Here is an 18,043-nt window from a genome sequence, read left to right as displayed (position 1 = left end):
TATTGATACATTATTATATATATGTTTCATATGTATGCATGAAAATATATAATATATATTGATATATATGATTCATGAATGATGATTACTGTAGCAATACTATTAGCAGAGCTGGTAGTCCACAAAGCTTCCAAAGAACATGAAATGATACTTTTTCACAGAACCCTCAAAAATGCTCTCCCTGCCCTGTGGCTCCTTGCTAATGGATTTTAAGTGTTTCTCTACAAACAAAAGGTTTGGAATCTATAAAAAAAAAAGAAATCTGAGCCAGGTTTGTTAAAGGGTTTAGAGGGTTTTTTTAAGTAGGAAACTAAATTATATACAAATTGGAGTCACTATCTTCTAATCATCCATAATGGTTTCTAAATACACACATTTAAAAAGAAAGCCAAAACATGTATACTTAATACTCAGGGAACCTATATTAAAAATTCAGTAACTGTGTTCTTATGAATGCAGGGCCACAGTTTTTGTTTTGTCAAAAGAACCCCCAGGGCCTGGCAAGTGTCTGGGTGAGTGATGTTTCTCCTGGTGGAAGAGAAATGCCTCCAGAGCTTTATTGTCAAGATTGGGCAGCATGAATTTAAAAACTAGTCAAGGTACTGGTTTTATGCAAAAACCGTTGTGATTTGCTATAATGCTCTAACAAGTACACTGATTATGAGGCACAGTCAGGCACTCAAAAATAAAAAAAACCCAAACCCAATAAAAAAAAAAAAACCAACCAAAAAAACAGAAGAAAGGGTGCCAAATAAATATGTAACAGATGACACAGCTCCAGATGAATCTTAAACTGGACCCTCCATGATCCAAAGATAACAGCTTCATTACATGAGGCAAGAAGTAACTTGCTTTCAACTAGCTGATAAGGATTATACCACAACAGCAGTTTTTGTTATAACCTTATATCTGAACACCAACATGCCCACAAGTTCTTTCAGATATTGGTGGCTCTCCAAGGTTGCCAGGCCTATCTATTTTGCATATAATATAGGTTTTGTTAGCTCTAATTGCTATAAACTGCAAAGTGAGAACAAAAGCCAACAAAATGCTGTTTCTTATTCACAAAATGCTGCTGATCCACAAAAACAAAAGCTTCAGTTATTTTTTCAAAGGAGATAAACACATAAAACTCTTGAGATTGGCACACATATAAAAATGCACGCAGCAATAGTTCTTTGTATTATCATCAGCATTGAAAGAGAAATATCTGACTTTGTACATCATGACAATAAAAAATTGCAGCTCATCATCCCTCTCTAGTCATGAAGTTCTCAACATGCATAACTGGAAGACACCAGGAAGGGTGAGGTTTCACCAAGCAGTAGAGCCAATGTAGCTTCTTACTGCTGCCAAAAGAGACTAATTTCACCCCTCCCATGCCCTCAGCTCTCGATGATACATATGCCTTACCATTTCAGGTGCTCATCTAATTCCAGCTAAATTGATTTCACTGTGTACGCAGCTTTATTTGAGCTAAAAATCTCACCTAGGGATCTGCCAAGCACCAGGGATGGCATAAGGAACAGGTAGCCCAGACCTGGTGGGAAGAGGAGAGCACAGCTTCCCACTTGGTAGCAGTATGACAGCTTGACTGGTTCAGCTACCTCACAAAATTTCATCCTTACTGAGCTCATGATAAAGCAGCTAGTTCAAGACTGCTGTTTAAAATGTACATTTTTCTCTTCTCAGAGTTACCCATGTAGCTCTTTCTGATTCAGTAAGACAGCTGACTGTTTAAATCCTCCAATTTCACGAATATAAACTACCAGGAATTACTATGCACTTACCCAGACCAGATATGTTTATGGCTTTGACCGATTTTTTCATTTTATAGAGAACAGTCCGGTCAACATCCAGAGCCTAAAACAAAAGAGAAAAATTAAATGTGAAATACTGGATTGTCCTCTGGTAAACCTGTTCCCTGGAAACCTTCTGTAATTATAACACTATTACATTAATTAATTTTATTTCTGTAATTAATAAATGACTTGCCTGTTGCTCCCACCCCCATCCATACAACCTATTCTGTCCCATTCTCCACAAAAATACATCTTCCCTCTTTTGCTGATGACCAGCATCACGTACACCCAGCACGATCTAAAATGAAACTATTTACACAATATCTTCTTCCTATGTTAAATTATTAAAGAAGCTTAAAGCAGTTTCAACCTATCGTACATTCTGACACTGCTGAAAAAACAAGCAATACCACTTTCCCAGGCAGACTATTGAAAGTGGAATTTAATTTCAGTTTTCCTGGAAAATTAAGTTAATTAATTGCAATCCCAACCATATGAACTTTTTCACTGCTATGCCAAAGAAAATAAACTGTGTATCTCTCAAATATCTTTCACACATTTTATCACGAGGCAAAGCTTTCACCAACACAACATAAAATTCAAGTTTAAATCCTGTCTGGAATACTTAAGCACTTATAACCAATTTATTTCAAAGAAAGAAGTGGTAGCAGGCAACTGTTTTGCTTACTGAAGTAAAACATAGGCAGACCCAAAAATGTTCAATTGTTCCAGATAAGCAAAAATATTTATACAAATGATTCAAACAAAACAAAACAAACACAAACCTTTGTGAAAGTGCAACAAAATTTAAGTATGAGTTCCAGAGATGGTGATGTCTTTAGACTATACTGAAGAACAATACTGAACACTAGAAATTATAGTATGCCAAGAGCTGTTTAGCATGGCATATGCTAAAAAAGCAAACAAAAAGCACCAAATTCATTCCAGTTTTCATTCAAAAGATTCCAGTAAATTGCAGCAGCTACACATCTGACCTACCACTGTTTTATTGTTAATAAGTTGTGTAAGAAAAATGATGCAGAGAAGTCACTCCCTAGGACCCTATCCAATTATTTTAACATACTGAATGCAAAAAGAAATATTATCCCTCATATTTATGGGAGTATTCTTAAACTGAATCCATTCAGACCACAAATCGCTGGGCAAAATCTTTGCAGCATTCCATGGAAACCAACAGATTTAGATGTTGCCTTAATGTTACAGTGTCATGGTTCTGCTCTACCCATTGGAAGTTTTACCTCCAGCATCTTTATAGGTTGCATCTGAAATACATTACAAGGAGAAGTACAGAGACCTTTTTACCTGGAATTCTGAAGTACAGAGGAAGGGGATAAATAAAAATGTAAGAAAACCCATAAAAGTCACACACAGAGCTCTGTTTATCCCCTTCAGCAATTTGAATTGCATCCACTGTAACAAACCTGTACCCAGTGCCATCTCAAAGGTTAGATTAGTCCCCTGTTTGGATGAGAGTACACAAAGTAACTCCCTCATTGTGTATTCAATTATTTCTAAAAATAACCTCAGAAAAGTACCATCCGATCAGCTGACTGCAGAGGAATAATTCCATCGACAACTGCATCAAAGGGCAATTAGCCTCTCAGAGACATAGCAAAAAGAATGTCTCCAACTACAAGCATTACAAATAACATTCCAAAGAGACGGCTAACAGCCAGAGACTTAAAATTTATAGATCCAGTTCCCAGCTAAGTCCCAGATTTTTGTGTGTGCAGTTGATAAATTATTTAATCTCTGCACCTTAGTTTGGGGGAAGGAGAGAAGAAAAGAAAGACGACAGTACTTCTTAATAAAAGTGTTGGAAGAACAAATGCATTGGATGAATTATGAACCACTTATACCTCTGTGGTCAGGGATCCAGATAGACCTATGGATTCTTAAAACCTTCTGGCCCACAACTGCCTTAGTCAGAAAGCACAGACTCTCAGTAAGGGAAAATCTTCAAGTTCTGTTCCTCAACCAAATTCATCATTTTGGTTTGCAACTCCTCATAACCAACTCCTGCTTTCACTGGGATTAGGCAGTAGAAGAGCAAACCCATAAGGCACAGCATAGCCAGGGTCCAAGAGAAATGATAGCTAATGCCCCTAACGCACCAGCAATGGCAATTCAAGCATCAAGCTACCTCAGCCAGCTGGTCCACATAAAAATTCAAAACAAGGAAGGATAAAAAAAAAACCAAAAACAACAAAAAACCACACAGGCAATATTGAAGGCAACAGAACAAGCAAAACCTAAAGCCCTAATGTGGTGAAAACATACAGGACTGCCAGCTTAGACTTCTTAGGGTCCTGCCTTTTCAGCTGTACCAGTGCAAGTACTTGTGGGGATGCGTCATAAACTGCAAGAGAGAAGCGATCTGTATTTAAAATGATGCAAAGGGGAAAAAAAAAAGTCATTTTTCAGTTGGGTCAACTTTTCAGCTCTGCCTACCAGGCAGCCCCTTGATACAACACAACCCAATGGAAAAGGCAATGGGAAAAGCAGAATGAGTAGGAGGTATGTTGGGTATGAGTACCGACATACCCAGGTGCTCCTGCTGAAGAACCTTCCAGGAACATTTCCAAATAAGAATTCAATAGCTGCGTGAGTGTGGTGAGCACTTATCTCTACCAGCTACATTTTCTTTTAACCCTTAGCATTACATTAGTCTCAACATTTCTTCACATTTCATTCACCCTAATAGAACAGGCTTTGTAAATTCAGTTTGTCTGGAAACTGCTACCTCATTTTTATGGTGATAGCAGACACTGAGTCTGTAGAATGATGCTGAAACATCCAGGGAACCAATATGACTGAAGCAGGCTAAATACCACCTTGACTAACACTGACTTTACGCTGGCTTTGCTAGCTGAGGACTTGGCTCAGCTTCTGTTCAAGAGATGATCCACTCCAAAGCCATGAAAAACAGAGAAAAATTATCCCAATAGCAAAGTATCCTACCATTATATCAGGGCAACATGGACTCAACTTATTATTTCTTCCTTCTCCCAATCAAAAAAGAAACAAACAAAAAAAGCGAGGAATTGAAGTAACTTGTGACAGTCAGTACTCCATGAATTGTATTTGCACATAAAACTAAAAGAACAAACTGTCACAAAAATAAACTATGTTTCATTCTTTAAAAATTAGTGGTTTATTGTTGATTCAACTCATTGATGTGATTAATGAGAATGGGAAGAAATTCAACAGTGAAGACTGCAAAATTGTGTATCCAAAGGGAAAATACATACAGGAACTGGTAGATGAGTAAGAAAAAACTAAGGAGGATAAAGGTGTTTGGCTTACCAGATGATTGCAGAATCACCGCAGAGTGCTAAGGTGATACAGCCAGGAAAAAAAAAAAACAAACCAAAAAAAAAAAAAAAACCAACATGAAGATACTGGAGATCTCCTTCCACCAAAGACATGGAAACAAACATAAAAAACAAAGAAGTCACTGAATACTACATACTCTTTGAAATGCAAAAAGCATGTAGGTTCAAAATGTTGGTCTTGACGGCTTACATGTCTCTCTGAACCACTGGATTTCTGACTCTGATAACACTTAAGAGAAAAATTACACACACAAAATGGGAGGCAATGTAGGTGCTGCTTTCATCCACCGGTATGTGAAGTATGGAATGGAATAAAAATTCTTTCTTGAAGTGCTGTGGTTTTGCAATTATATTACTGGGAATATGCTGTAGCAAACTTAAAATTGGCTAGCTCAGGCAGATAGCTAGAGGGAACTGAAATGTGCCCATTACACAAATATATAAAAAGCGCAAAATGCTTAAATAAATATTTTTCAAAAATTAAAAAGGACAAAATGTAGGAGGAACAGGCTGCCTTATTGAAACAATCCCCAGTCTCCCAAGGGTGTTTGGGCTATTATCTAGGCAACGAATGATCAATTTGATTTTGTTTGGATAATATGGCACTGACTGGCCATACCTTGTGCTTGTTCAGTTACCCTGACAGACAAGCTGTAGGTAGCCTCCTCTCTCCCAAACGGAAAGGGTCCTACCTAAATTCCTTACTGGTGGTAACAAAGAGGAAAAAGGGAAAAACACCAAGAAATATTTAAGCTAAAAAACAACATTAGCATAAGAACAGCTGAATAAAAGCTGTACCTGAACAAACCGTGACTAGAAATTGGAAAAAACAAATCCAAATCTGGAAAGGTTTCCAAACAGGAGATAAAGGGTAATATATCTAGCCATTTTAAGAGGGACCTGAATAAATTTATGAAATAATATTATGTTGTTTCCCATTGTGGTAAGAAACTAGACTTGCTACTGTAGGAGACTTCTTCTAGTCCTCCATTCCTTTGAAATCTTTTGATAATTCTGCATTTAAGCATGGCTACGTATGCCTATGGACTAGTGGACAAAATACTGAAACACTTTGCATCTTTAATACTGTATTTTAGTCTTGCTTGTAGATCAAAAAATAGGGAGGTGGACTTTGCCTTCATTTAATTGAAAGACATTGGTGCTTATTCACACCTAGTGTTTCAAGGGAGTAATTTCAGCATGAAACTTGAAAATGTCAGCTCTTTGCCTTTAGTACTGTTCTTCATATTTTCTTTGTCTAAACCATAGCACTTAGAAATCAGTTTAAATACAGCTGTAGCTTTATTATACTTAGAATTTCTAATCCTGTATGTTTCATAAATATACACACTACACCGATGCACACACCCATGCCAAAATGCTACCCTCCCCTAATTCAACTGCTCTGTGCACTTTCAGTACAGTGTCAGAAGCAGCAACGTTTAAAATGGCTTCTGATGTTGCATATTCTGGCATTTTTTTTTACACCCACTTAAAATATCCAGTAAATGTCTAAACCAGAAGAAAAGTGACCACGTAATTCATATGGTGGGATCATTTTGTCCTCTCATGTAATGCTTCTAGTCTTGACTCAGAAAATTCTATTGCAAGGCTGTTTATTTTGGCATCTGTTTATTTCAGCACAATGTAGTCAAAGAGGCCATATAAATAATTTTCATAGTCCCACTCAGTTTCTACTGACTAGCACTCAGATTTCCCTCTTGTTAAAAACAGTAAATATAGCTCTAATTTAGGGGAAAAAAACCCAAAATCTATACAGTACATTAGAAAAGAAGCTACATTATTGTAGAAGTGGTGCTATGCAGCGTGAACTGAAACATAAACTCAGAAGTGACCTTCTTGAGCATGCCCTTGTCATTGCAGTATTTTTCTGAACACATTATTTATGTTTTCTGTTCAGTTACTTTTGTGTGACTTCTAATGTTAATCTTGTGAAACCACTCTGAAGGTAAATTACTTTTTACATCAGAATCTATGTGGTGTTGCTGTAACATATCCGGAGATCACAGAGTTCATTTGTTTGACAAATCTAAAACAGGGATCCTATGATCAGCCTGGTACTGATCTTGTTCTTTTGACATGAATTTCAAGGCTTCTAAGTAAATGGCAATACTGGATTAAAATACATGAACATTAGGAAATTTATTATCAGATCTGAGGATCATATCAGTATTCTTCAAAACGCTTAGCTAATCTCTCTTAAAATGGCATAGAATCATGATTTAGTTTGAAAACTGTTTTACCTTACAACCTAAGACTAAACAGTGAAAACAATTATAGAAGATGTCTGTTTGTTTGCTACGCTTGAAAAATCTAAATTTTTCATTTTTCTTGCTGTATCTTCAATCAGTTTATCTTTCTGTGCAGTTACCACAGATTATCATATATACCACAAAAAAACCCACAACCCTAAGATTACCTGCAATATGTAAATTTTTTTAAAAAAAAATTGTAATTCATGTTGTTTTTTTCCCAGCAAGTTACAGCTAAGATTTTGGCACCCATCACAAATACACTTTGGACACACTGCTAATATATTTTTCACGAGGAATTCAGTAATACAAGCGTTAGGTATTTGGTGTGCCACAGGCTGAAAATTTCAAAATTACAATAATGAACTAAATGCATTTCTGAGGCCCATATAGAGTTTAGAAGAGACAATTCAAATCATTACACAAAATATTTTGAAGTTCTATATGCCTGATGAGAATTTAGCAACAAACTCATCTGTAATAACTATACTAGGGACGAGGACAAGCATACCAAAGTAAACAGAAGAAAACACAGCTTTTAAAATGAGCACTAGAGAAAGGACTCAACTACCAGTGATCAGTAGCAAAGCTTTTATCCTCATGTAGGAACAAGGTGCAGTTTCACTTGCCAAAGGCCAATTTCCATTTTAACTGCTTCAAAGCTTTCTACTCTGAACAATAAAATGTGCCAACTAATCAGAACCAAACCCATCTTACCAGGAAGAAATTAGTCTGAGGTTACTTGAAACTTCCTGAAATGTTATTCTACATCCTACTTCATATGCCACAATTCGCCCTGATCCTTTAAAATAATAAATAACAACAACAATAATAATGCTGTTCAGATCCATTTCACATTGCCTAGAAAGATTTCAGCCCACTGAGAAATACAATGTTCAAATATTTCATTGCTGCTTCCCCCAAAAAAGAACCTCAGAACTAGCATCAGTCCAAAAGTTGATATTGTCTAAATACGTCTGTGCAATATGCAGGCTTTGCTCTCCTGGAATGGGTATTGCCTCAAATTAATAAATAAATTTAATACATTTCAAGCTGGCACAAAAAAAAATGAATGCATTATTTGCTCTTTTCAGTGGAGTGGGGGAAAACAAACTCTTCTGTTTTTATCGTATTTAATCGGGCGAGGAAAAAAAAGCAGGAAGGCAGAAACTGAGTAACTGAACATCCTGAAGATGATTTTGGCACCTTTTACTGAACCAAAGGGTATGGGGAAGAACAGGGCAGTAGCAGCATAAATGGAGAGTCCCCAGGCTCTAGTGGTTAGATGTTCATTAAACATCTTTTGTGCCAAACTTACAGAAGTCTGGGTCTTTATCTTATGCAAGCATCCTTACACCAGTGTCTTATATCTTTGTGGCCCAGAAAATAATTATTTATCTGTAGAGGAACAGAAAAAATAGTCATGCTGGGTCAGATGAACACTCCACTTAACCTGATACCTTCTACCGCTAGTGGCCAACAGCAGATGCTTAGGGCAGCAAGCACACGCACATCATTCCCAGGATAATCTCCCAGTTTCCACAGATCAGTTCAAAAAGACTGAGAGGCTCTCAACCAGAAACATTACACAACCCAACAGGCTATTCTCAAGAGAAAACTTGGGCTTCGTGTTTCTAACTCCAGACAAGGGAAAGAAGAAAACTAGACTCAACTTCTCACAGCTCAGAGCGAGTGCCTTCATGACTTCAGGACAGCCTACTGTGGGAAGTAGTGAGGGAGGAAGGGGAAGGAGGCAGCCATCATCTTTGCTCTATTTTTTATTTAACAGAGTTGAAAGTCTCTAATACATTCCTTTCTTCTTACCCACAGCAGCTTCATTTTAGAAAGGCTAAAATTAACTATTTCACATTTTTGGGTATTTGAATGGGGATTTTGCTGAAAGTATTCACAGAACTGGATTTGAATTTGTGAGGTCTCAACGTAACCAAATTTTTTCTTTTTTTCTTTCCTTTGTTTTAAGAAATAAATAAAGAGTCCGTTGTAACAACAACAACAACAAAAACGCTTGGAAGTACTGCTAAAGCAGTAACAAAATTTGGGGAAATAAATCCTCAAGTAATTTGAAAAATAATCCTGGAGAGAGGAACCTATGTGTTCTTCCCCATACCACACATCTAACTGACAAAGATACAAATAAAATATTAACATACTGACTTTAGATCCAATATAAACAATTTTCTTAACCATTATATCTTTAAAACCAAATCTCATCTCACTTTCCACTTTAGCAATTTGCATTAAAATATTGGGCTGCTCAACAGCCATAAATCCTTCTTCACCCATTCCAGTATTTCAGAATAAGTAAGAATGCCAAAGGCTGCTGCAGATGCTGAACACAGAGGAACATGCTTTTCAGAAACAAAAGGACGCAGGAAGAAACTTGGTTAATTAGCACGGAAAAGAGAAGTGATCAAATAATTACTGTAGAAACAACAAAGCAAGACTCAGCTTTTGTGCCTTACTGGACTGGTCTTGTTTAAAAAGAGACAATAGCAAGTTTCGAATGCTCACGCCCCAGAAAGCAGAATCACTTGGCTTTTCTGGTGTATCTTTACAGGCAATCTGATACTTGCTGTTATTAATCCTCTCTGACTCAAAAGATCAGAGATATCCAGAGACATTCTATCTCAGATTGTTATATTTCTGTTCTGTTATATTTCTGAAATGAACTGGCTACACTGTTGGCCTCAATCCACTTTTCTGTTACAGAAGGTGGTAAAAAACTTCCTAAATTACATTATCCCCCTCCAAAATCCTCTTTCTTTTTTCCTACTGTATGTCATTTCCTCTCTCCATGTATTAGTTTCTTTTCCAAATCCTCTCCAGTTTCCTTCCACTGATCACCTGGCACATTCAGGGAGGGACTGATACAGAGAGTGGAAAAAAAACCTCATAGGCACAGCCTGGGGCAAGGCATTCTAGCCTCTGAACATATTCTAAAAGAATAATAATTTTTAAAACTTTAATTTTGGGTAATTATTTGGAGTGTGCATGTGAAGAGATGTTCCAGAACATTACATTCTACAGCAGCTATGACAGTTATTTTTTATAAATAAACTCTTAGGCATGAGACCTGTCTACTTTAAGAGACTGCGAAGGTGCAGGGACAGACATGCAATAAAAAGGACAGGGTTTATGGCAGAATTGTCTCTACAAAGTCCCTTTCCACAAAAGCAGCATTTCTCCAGCATCTGGGTTTGTGGTTCTTGTGGGCCCAATGCCAAGGCAATCTGTTTGCACAAGCACTGGTCTATCTGGCAGAAAAATGTAGTAAACATTTTGCCTCTAAACTATTGTGCATTCAGCTGAGGGTATGCATAGTGGAAAGAGGTAATACCACTGCCTGGGGAAATTAATACTTGTAAGTAGAAGGTAATGCTGTTGCAACGGTAAAAGATGGAAAAATTTGACACTGCTGTATGTTGTATACAAAAAAAAAAAAACCACTTGAGCATGATGACTTTGTACAATTACTTTATTTTTTATTAAAACAAAGGAGTGATGTGTAAAAATCAGAATTCTCTAACAAACCACTTCTGTCAGTAAAGAGAAATCCCAAATTGGAGGTTCAGAGCCTACAAAATGTTACATCATTAATACAAATCACTACACCACACTCCTGCACACTGACAAAAAAAGGTGCTGTATCTGTGCATTGATCAATTTCTACATGCTTCCCTTGCTACATAAAGTTGGAAAAGCAACAGATACTTAAGCAGGTGGCAGACACCAAGAGTTTTTGTATAAAACCTCTTGCCTAAGAGAAAGGAACAGAGTCCACTTATGCCACTATTTTTCCAGAACACATCCACCTCCTGCATTAACCAAATTTTACACTGAGAAATACATTTTCCTCCTCTTTTCATAATTTCACCACCAACACTGCAGCTATCTGCTTTCAAAGACAAGATGACTGGACTTTAATGCAGATCTCATAAGCAACGTAACAGACTTGATGCACTTACTCTTTACAGCGGCTCAGTTTTAAACAAAGGGTGTGGAAATAAGAACTCTTTTATTTATTATTTAATTGTTGTTTAATTTTCCAGTTGCACTGGCCAATTCCTGACATCCATATCCACGCAGTTAGTATTACATGCTTCAACATCCTAAGAATATCATTATGTAAAACAAAGTAACAGAAACAAGATAAAATTCCAGTGATGACTGTCTTGAACCGCCACGTAAAGTTTACCATCCCTTTACCTGTGTTAAAATTCTCTGGTCCTCAGCCTGAAAGAGACTTTTCTCTACCTTCATGTTTTGCATTTCTGTCTGCTGTCAGCATCCATCAAAGTTTGCAGCCCAGCTGTTGGAAGAGGCTGATCCTCACCCTGTACTGCTCAACAGCATTTATGATGAGCTAGGCTGATGGGATTTTCCTTTTGCAGATTTCTCAATTCAGTACTCTTTTCCCTAGTATTAAATCCTTTTATACACCATCAGAGCCAACAAGAACTAATCTTTGCAGAACATAATGCCCTTTTCTTCTGCATATGACAAGCTTTTTGAATAGAGAATTTTTAGTTATTTATGGGAGTAATCAACAAATGAAGCACTTTCCAGACACTCAAAAGTTCCCAATCAATGGTCTAATTTGGTTTTAGTAGTCTTCAAACCCTCTACTTGAACCAGGCAGAAATCCCAGTTGCAATCTCTATAAAACGATGAAAAACTAAACAGTAAGTTTTCCCTATATATGATGCACTTACTCTACCCTTCTAAAAACGAAAACCTTTGTGGTGTGTGGACAGATCAACTGGATGTCATAAAATGACCCATCCCTCCCTATCTAGCACTCCTTTGGCTTTTTCTTTATCTTCTTTATTTATCCAACAATTCTAGGGACCAGAAATTAACCAAGAAAAGAAAAAAGTCTACAGCAACACAGTACAATCAATCCTCAGTCTTAACAGACCTCTGAGAACGTCTTAACAGAAATAATGAAATCTGTATTACAAACATCTTTGGCAGATATATATATATATATGAGGTGGCCATTCTGAGAGGGAATAAAAGGCACACAAACTTCATCTAGTTCATGATATACCTGTAACTTTTAAGACATAACAGTCCCCCAGCAAAGAATGGCAGGTAACTACAGGACTCCAGCAGAGACAAATCACCTCAAATATACCAAGTATTCCTAGGGCAACACTGAAGCAGCTGTCAAAATTAAGGTAAGCAGAAGTAAGCAATACATCAGACATCACACCTCTACTATTAGGGTAGAAATTTCTGAAAGGTATCTACCTATAATACTGGTGGCATATTAATTACCACAGCTTAGTTTTCTTCAGTGGAGAGTAATTTCCTTCTACAATTTAAAACATTTTGTATAGTTAACCTTTCAGTTTCATTCACCAGTTCTCACAGGAAAGCCCAGTGTCAGATGATAAAACCCACTTTCTCTTGAAACACTGTCAAATTATTTCTATTCTATAGTGGCTTCCAGACTTCAGCCCGTGATTTTTCACTCCAACATCTCTACAATTCAGTATACTGCCTTTGAAAATCTCTACATTTTTCCCCATTAAAAAGTAACTGCGTGATAGCATAATTAACAGCAGCTAATGCAAGTAGAAGATTAGCTAACTTATGGCAAACATTTCATAACATCAGTGTCTTCCTCTTTTTGTTAAGTGGAAAAAAGAAATTGCACTGATTTCATTTTGTTGATGATTTGTCGTGCTATAGCTATTGGTGAAGAACTTGAGTTCTTGTTGTATAAATGCATAAACATAATAGTATATGAATTTCCACTTGGGAATTTGTTTTTAAATGAGAGAATGCATCCAAACCATCATATATCATCATTCATTTTAGGTGCCCAACAAGAGAAATCTCCAGACTTTATTACAGTCTTGAAAACAATAACCTTAAATTCTGCTGGAATTTTAACAGCTTTAAGTGTAACTAAAATTAACAGTTCAGGCAATCCTGTCACTAAGGACAGCTTCCTAGAAGTGTAAGTGAATCTTAAGTCACACAATTATTAGTGTACCAAACAGTAGATATATAACACCCATTTACATCATACTTGGTGAAAAAATAAAAGCTTGCCCCCGAGTGACCTTTGCCAAAATAATTAGGGAGTTTATGTACATAGAAGATATCTATAAAATGGAGTAAACAGTACTTCCCTATATCACTAAGCATCAGGAAGGTAAATTCATACACAGCTGCTACCAAAGCAAAACAGTGAACAACTTCTGCATTTAAAATCGAAGCAGTTTAGGACAGAGAAGCAGGTCCAGGCCTGTCAGCACTTTTGCTGTGTTCTTGAAAGAAATAGGAAACAGCTTCTGAATCGACTGACTGAAACTGAAGAGACAAACATTTGAATCTATATGTAACCAAGCACCACGTGTCCTTGTACATGACCACATCCATGTGGACTGGGGTACAGGGAAGGCAGTGGCTAACACTACTCCTCCATCCCTAGCACAGAGAAAAATGACTGAAAATACATGAACAGCCTGTCATCCATAACCAAAGCAGTTAAACAACAGAAGAGAATGAACTAAGCAAAAGAATGAATGAAACCAAACAAAAGCAGCTTACAAAAGATTTACTACTTCCTTGCTTCTTCAATACTACTCTTTTCAGCATAGCTAGCATCTACTCTACATGGAGCTCAAACTGTAGGAGGACTCTGCTGGTATTTTTTCTGTTGTTTTGTAACATACACCTACAGTTCTGGAAAACAAACAAATGATTAAAAACATGTGCTTTGCAAGACTCTATTCTGCATGTTTTGCGTGTGACAACAGAGCAGGGGCTCTCTGTTTGCATGTGCTAAGGAAATTTCCTCTCCTACTGCTATAGCCAAACACTAATCCTGTTTGATTGAAGGGGCTTAAAATGATTAGTAAATGTATTTGTTTCTAAGTTGACTTCCCCAGAATACAGTCTAAGTTTCCTTGAAATTCCACATCCTAGGAAAGAAACCTTTCACTAACAAAGAATAGAAACCATAAAACATGAGAAAATAAACCATATGAACATTCACATCACTTCGTCACTTTTTTCCCTTCCTATATGCCTTCTAAATGTAGAACAAAGCTTTCAGGAACAGAAGAGTAATTTGTTCAGCTCTAATCACTTCATCTGTTTTGATGTATCTACATGCATACTTAGCATAATGCCTAGACAGAATTATAGATTTCAGACTAGAATGACATTGATAATCTGATCTTTAATCAGGGATAGCTGAGGGGTCCACAAACAGCAGATGGTTCTATAGAGTGTACTGCTCAATGACAATAATGAGCAGAGTTTCAGCCTTCCCTTTCAATTCTCTGTTTCTTCTTGGTTTAACAAGTCAGATGCTACAATTTATATAAGTTCTTTCATGTTAACTTTTATGGCCACCTCTTAAAGATTATACTCCAAAGAAATACACTTCACTGCACAGTACCTCACTTCCATAGTAAATATTTTTGTGAAAAAAGAGTTCACATGTACAAAGAAGCAAATTTTTCAAATTCTGTCCCACACCTACTCACTTGAAAACAAAGCCTACTGCTCTAGATTAAAAGGACTGAATCACACTACCCAAGCTTATTTCCTGCAAAGCAGCATTGCTCCTAAGAAAAAAGCTACTCAGTTACAGTGCTGTACCTCAGCTCCTCCATCAATAAATTCTCCCCCACAGGTAAATTATTTTCTCCTTCCAGATAAAACACAGATATATACAACAGCTAATAAAGTCTGCATAATACTTAGTCCTGTTTCCCATTTTCTGGATGCATAACACGCAGAACCTTCCTCCGTTCTCCTAACCTACAGGGTAGGATGTAGATATGGTATCACCCTTATCCACTTTCCTCCATCACTATGCCTTCCCCTATACCCCCACCTGCCTCCTTACTACACTGATGGTTTTCACATTAGCCCTCCCTCCCCATTCTGTGCCTGGTGTTTTCATCCCGCTTCCTGCACAAACACTGCTGCACTCCCCCTTCCTTTGCAGTTCCTGTCAATTCTGATTCCTCTGAACTTCCTTAGACTTTTGATGCATTTCCTTATCCCCTCCTTAATACTTCTGCCTATATGCCAGTTCCTCACCCTCCACTCCTCATACACCATCACAGTACTTCTGCCTCTGGATGACTCCCTCGACTCCCAGTTTGTCTTTAAGTCACATTCCATTTTCTTGCTCTTCACTTTTGACTGATTCTCCTGTCACCTCTTAGGCATTTCAGCTGTCTATTATTTTACAAGTCTTACTTTTTTTTTGTGTTCCCACTTTTTCTTGTGTCCTAGCCAAATTTACTCCTCCACTTAATCCCTTCACTGATGTAAACTTAATGAAAGAAGCATGGATTTAGTCCAAATAAAAGAAGCTGGTGGTCATCTTAATCACAGAAAATCTCATATATCTAATACCAAAACTCTTCCAGCTTATGACTGTCCCTATCCCAAGCAACTACATACTGTAAGCATTTTGCATACAGAAGAGCTTGACCTTGGTGCTAATAAATGTGAGACTGTGTGGGGAAAAAGCTAGGAAAAAAAGGAGAAACATGCAACCATCAGCTTGCAATAAAATCAATAGTTACAAACCAAACTTCTGTTTGTCCCATAACTTAAACTACATTTTCAAGCTGGGGCTGGGGGGTGGCGGGGAGGGGGCAGAATCTGTCTCAGTTAAAATGGACCAAAGCAGAGATCTTAACTTTACATAAAACCTGGGTGTAATCACCCTCTGCAGCTTTACAAGTACAATTCTCAGTAATTCTGGTTTTCCATAAGAAATTGCCAGTACCGATGCAAGAGTAAACAATTTCTCCTTGCACATGTGACTATGCTTCAACTTAAAAAATAAGAGCAAACATGAAAGTACTGTCTTCTTGCATAGCAGTGGCAGTTCCTGTAAATACTTGTTTACAGTATTTTTCAAGCATTTCTGGAAGCAGGAAGGGGAACTGGTTACTTTGCTAGCCTGCCACTCATCCAGGGATACTTGCAATCTTTGAGTAAGAACACCTCTCCTCCTCAATTTAACAGTCACAGTCTGCAATTCTGCATCAATTGCAATGTTTTACTAGCTGTAAATATTCCTCTCCATCCCTGCTTTTTTAACTCTCTATGCTTAAATCAGATATCGCCCCAGTCTTCAGAGGATCTGTAGGGAGTATTTGCTAGTTACAATCCTAGTTCTTTCAGAATCCTAGAAAATAAGTTAACCAGCCCCAACAAACTGAGTGGTTTAAGCTCACAGTTTTGTTTATTGCTTTGGTTACTGGCACCTCTATTCCTGCTATCTATGCCACCTTTTCACACACTTTGAGCTCAAAAACCACAGCAGAGCACTCATTAAGATTTGGCAATATCTACATTGCCTTTAATACTACTGCATTCTAACTGTGTATTATTCTTTCTTTTTCTCCTCACAACTCTATGTGCTTAAAGAGTGGTTTTGTTTTCTTTACTGCCTGCTGACACCCCTAAAGAAACTTGACTTTTGCAAATTTGGCATTTATCTTTACACATACTCTTTAATGCAAAACATTCCTCTGACTACCTGATTTTTTCTCCCCATTTCTGATAGGCTCTGCCCATTTGTGACACTCTTCTTGGGGTGTTTCAAGTCTGTAGTTTTTCCCATAATTTTGACCTGTCTTGGGATGCTTCATGCTTTAGCACATAAACTCTTCAGACGTGCTGACCTCACCACCTCTCAGTTTAATGACTTTCTCCCCAAATATAATTTTTTGCTTGTTTTGCCTTGTTTTTGTTTTTAATTTCATTTTGCTTTTAGTGCATAATGAAATAAGCCCCAACCATTCAAACACTTCACTTGTTTCCAGACTCATCCACAACATGTCCTTGATTCCTGCCTTTAAATCAGTGATTCTCATATTAGCTTCTCCTGCTTCTACCTGTTTCCTCTGTAAAAGTCAGCATCTTGGCTTGTCGTCACAGATGCCTGACCATAATGTGGCTGAAACACAGCTCTTATTTATTTCTCTTGCACTCTTCCTCCATGCTTGCCGCGTTAGCGGACAGCCTGCTTTACCAGACCATAGCCAACAGGTTCTCTTAAACTGAAACCTGTCTATCATCAACCATGCAGATCCCTCCTGCAGAATATCTCTAAAATACAGCCTTTCACTCTAAGCTAAGGTTTTTATCCATTATCTCATAACTTTGATTTTGTTTATTTCAACATTCTGGCCTTGACAAATACGATCTTCCTCCGTCACATCCACCCACAATACTAAACCTTTCAGTTTGTCTTCTATGCAATGAATCCCTCTCCATACTTGTAACAGCACTCTCCTTTGCATCAAATATATGACAGTGGTCCTTGATTGTAATACTTAGTTGTAGGCAGCACCAATCGTCTCTTGTTCACTCAACACTCCCCCTCCCTCCAATCAGACTAACTCCAACCATGAACACCCATTTGGTTTTTTTAGAATCACACCTTCATGTTTTCCTACCAATACTTAGTTGGTACTTGGCTTACCACTGCTTACATTTTATACTATCCACACACTCTTCTGAGCTATACAGATCAATAAACACAGAATGGGAAGGGGAGTGAGGATGGAAGATATTCCTGCAGTTGGAGAAGCTGCAG

At 37.5% G+C, this 18,043-nt stretch overlaps 1 protein-coding gene across 3 annotated transcripts in view; it reads right to left on the bottom strand.

Moving 5' to 3' along the window:
• ASAP2 (ArfGAP with SH3 domain, ankyrin repeat and PH domain 2) overlaps window positions 1–18,043 on the bottom strand; it is a 97,792-nt gene that overhangs the window by 72,436 nt on the left and 7,313 nt on the right. For all 3 annotated transcript variants that reach the window (XM_064448007.1, XM_064448008.1, XM_064448009.1), the window contains exon 2: window positions 1,791–1,863. In XM_064448007.1, the coding sequence (XP_064304077.1) occupies window positions 1,791–1,863 (73 nt within the window). The remainder of the gene's footprint in view (window positions 1–1,790; window positions 1,864–18,043) is intronic.

This window comes from Phalacrocorax carbo, chromosome 3 (assembly GCF_963921805.1).
Source record: "Phalacrocorax carbo chromosome 3, bPhaCar2.1, whole genome shotgun sequence".
In the NCBI taxonomy this organism is placed as follows: Eukaryota; Metazoa; Chordata; class Aves; order Suliformes; family Phalacrocoracidae; genus Phalacrocorax; species Phalacrocorax carbo.
Note: the sequence above shows the minus strand (reverse complement) of the source record. Positions and strands in the feature narration are given on the sequence as shown.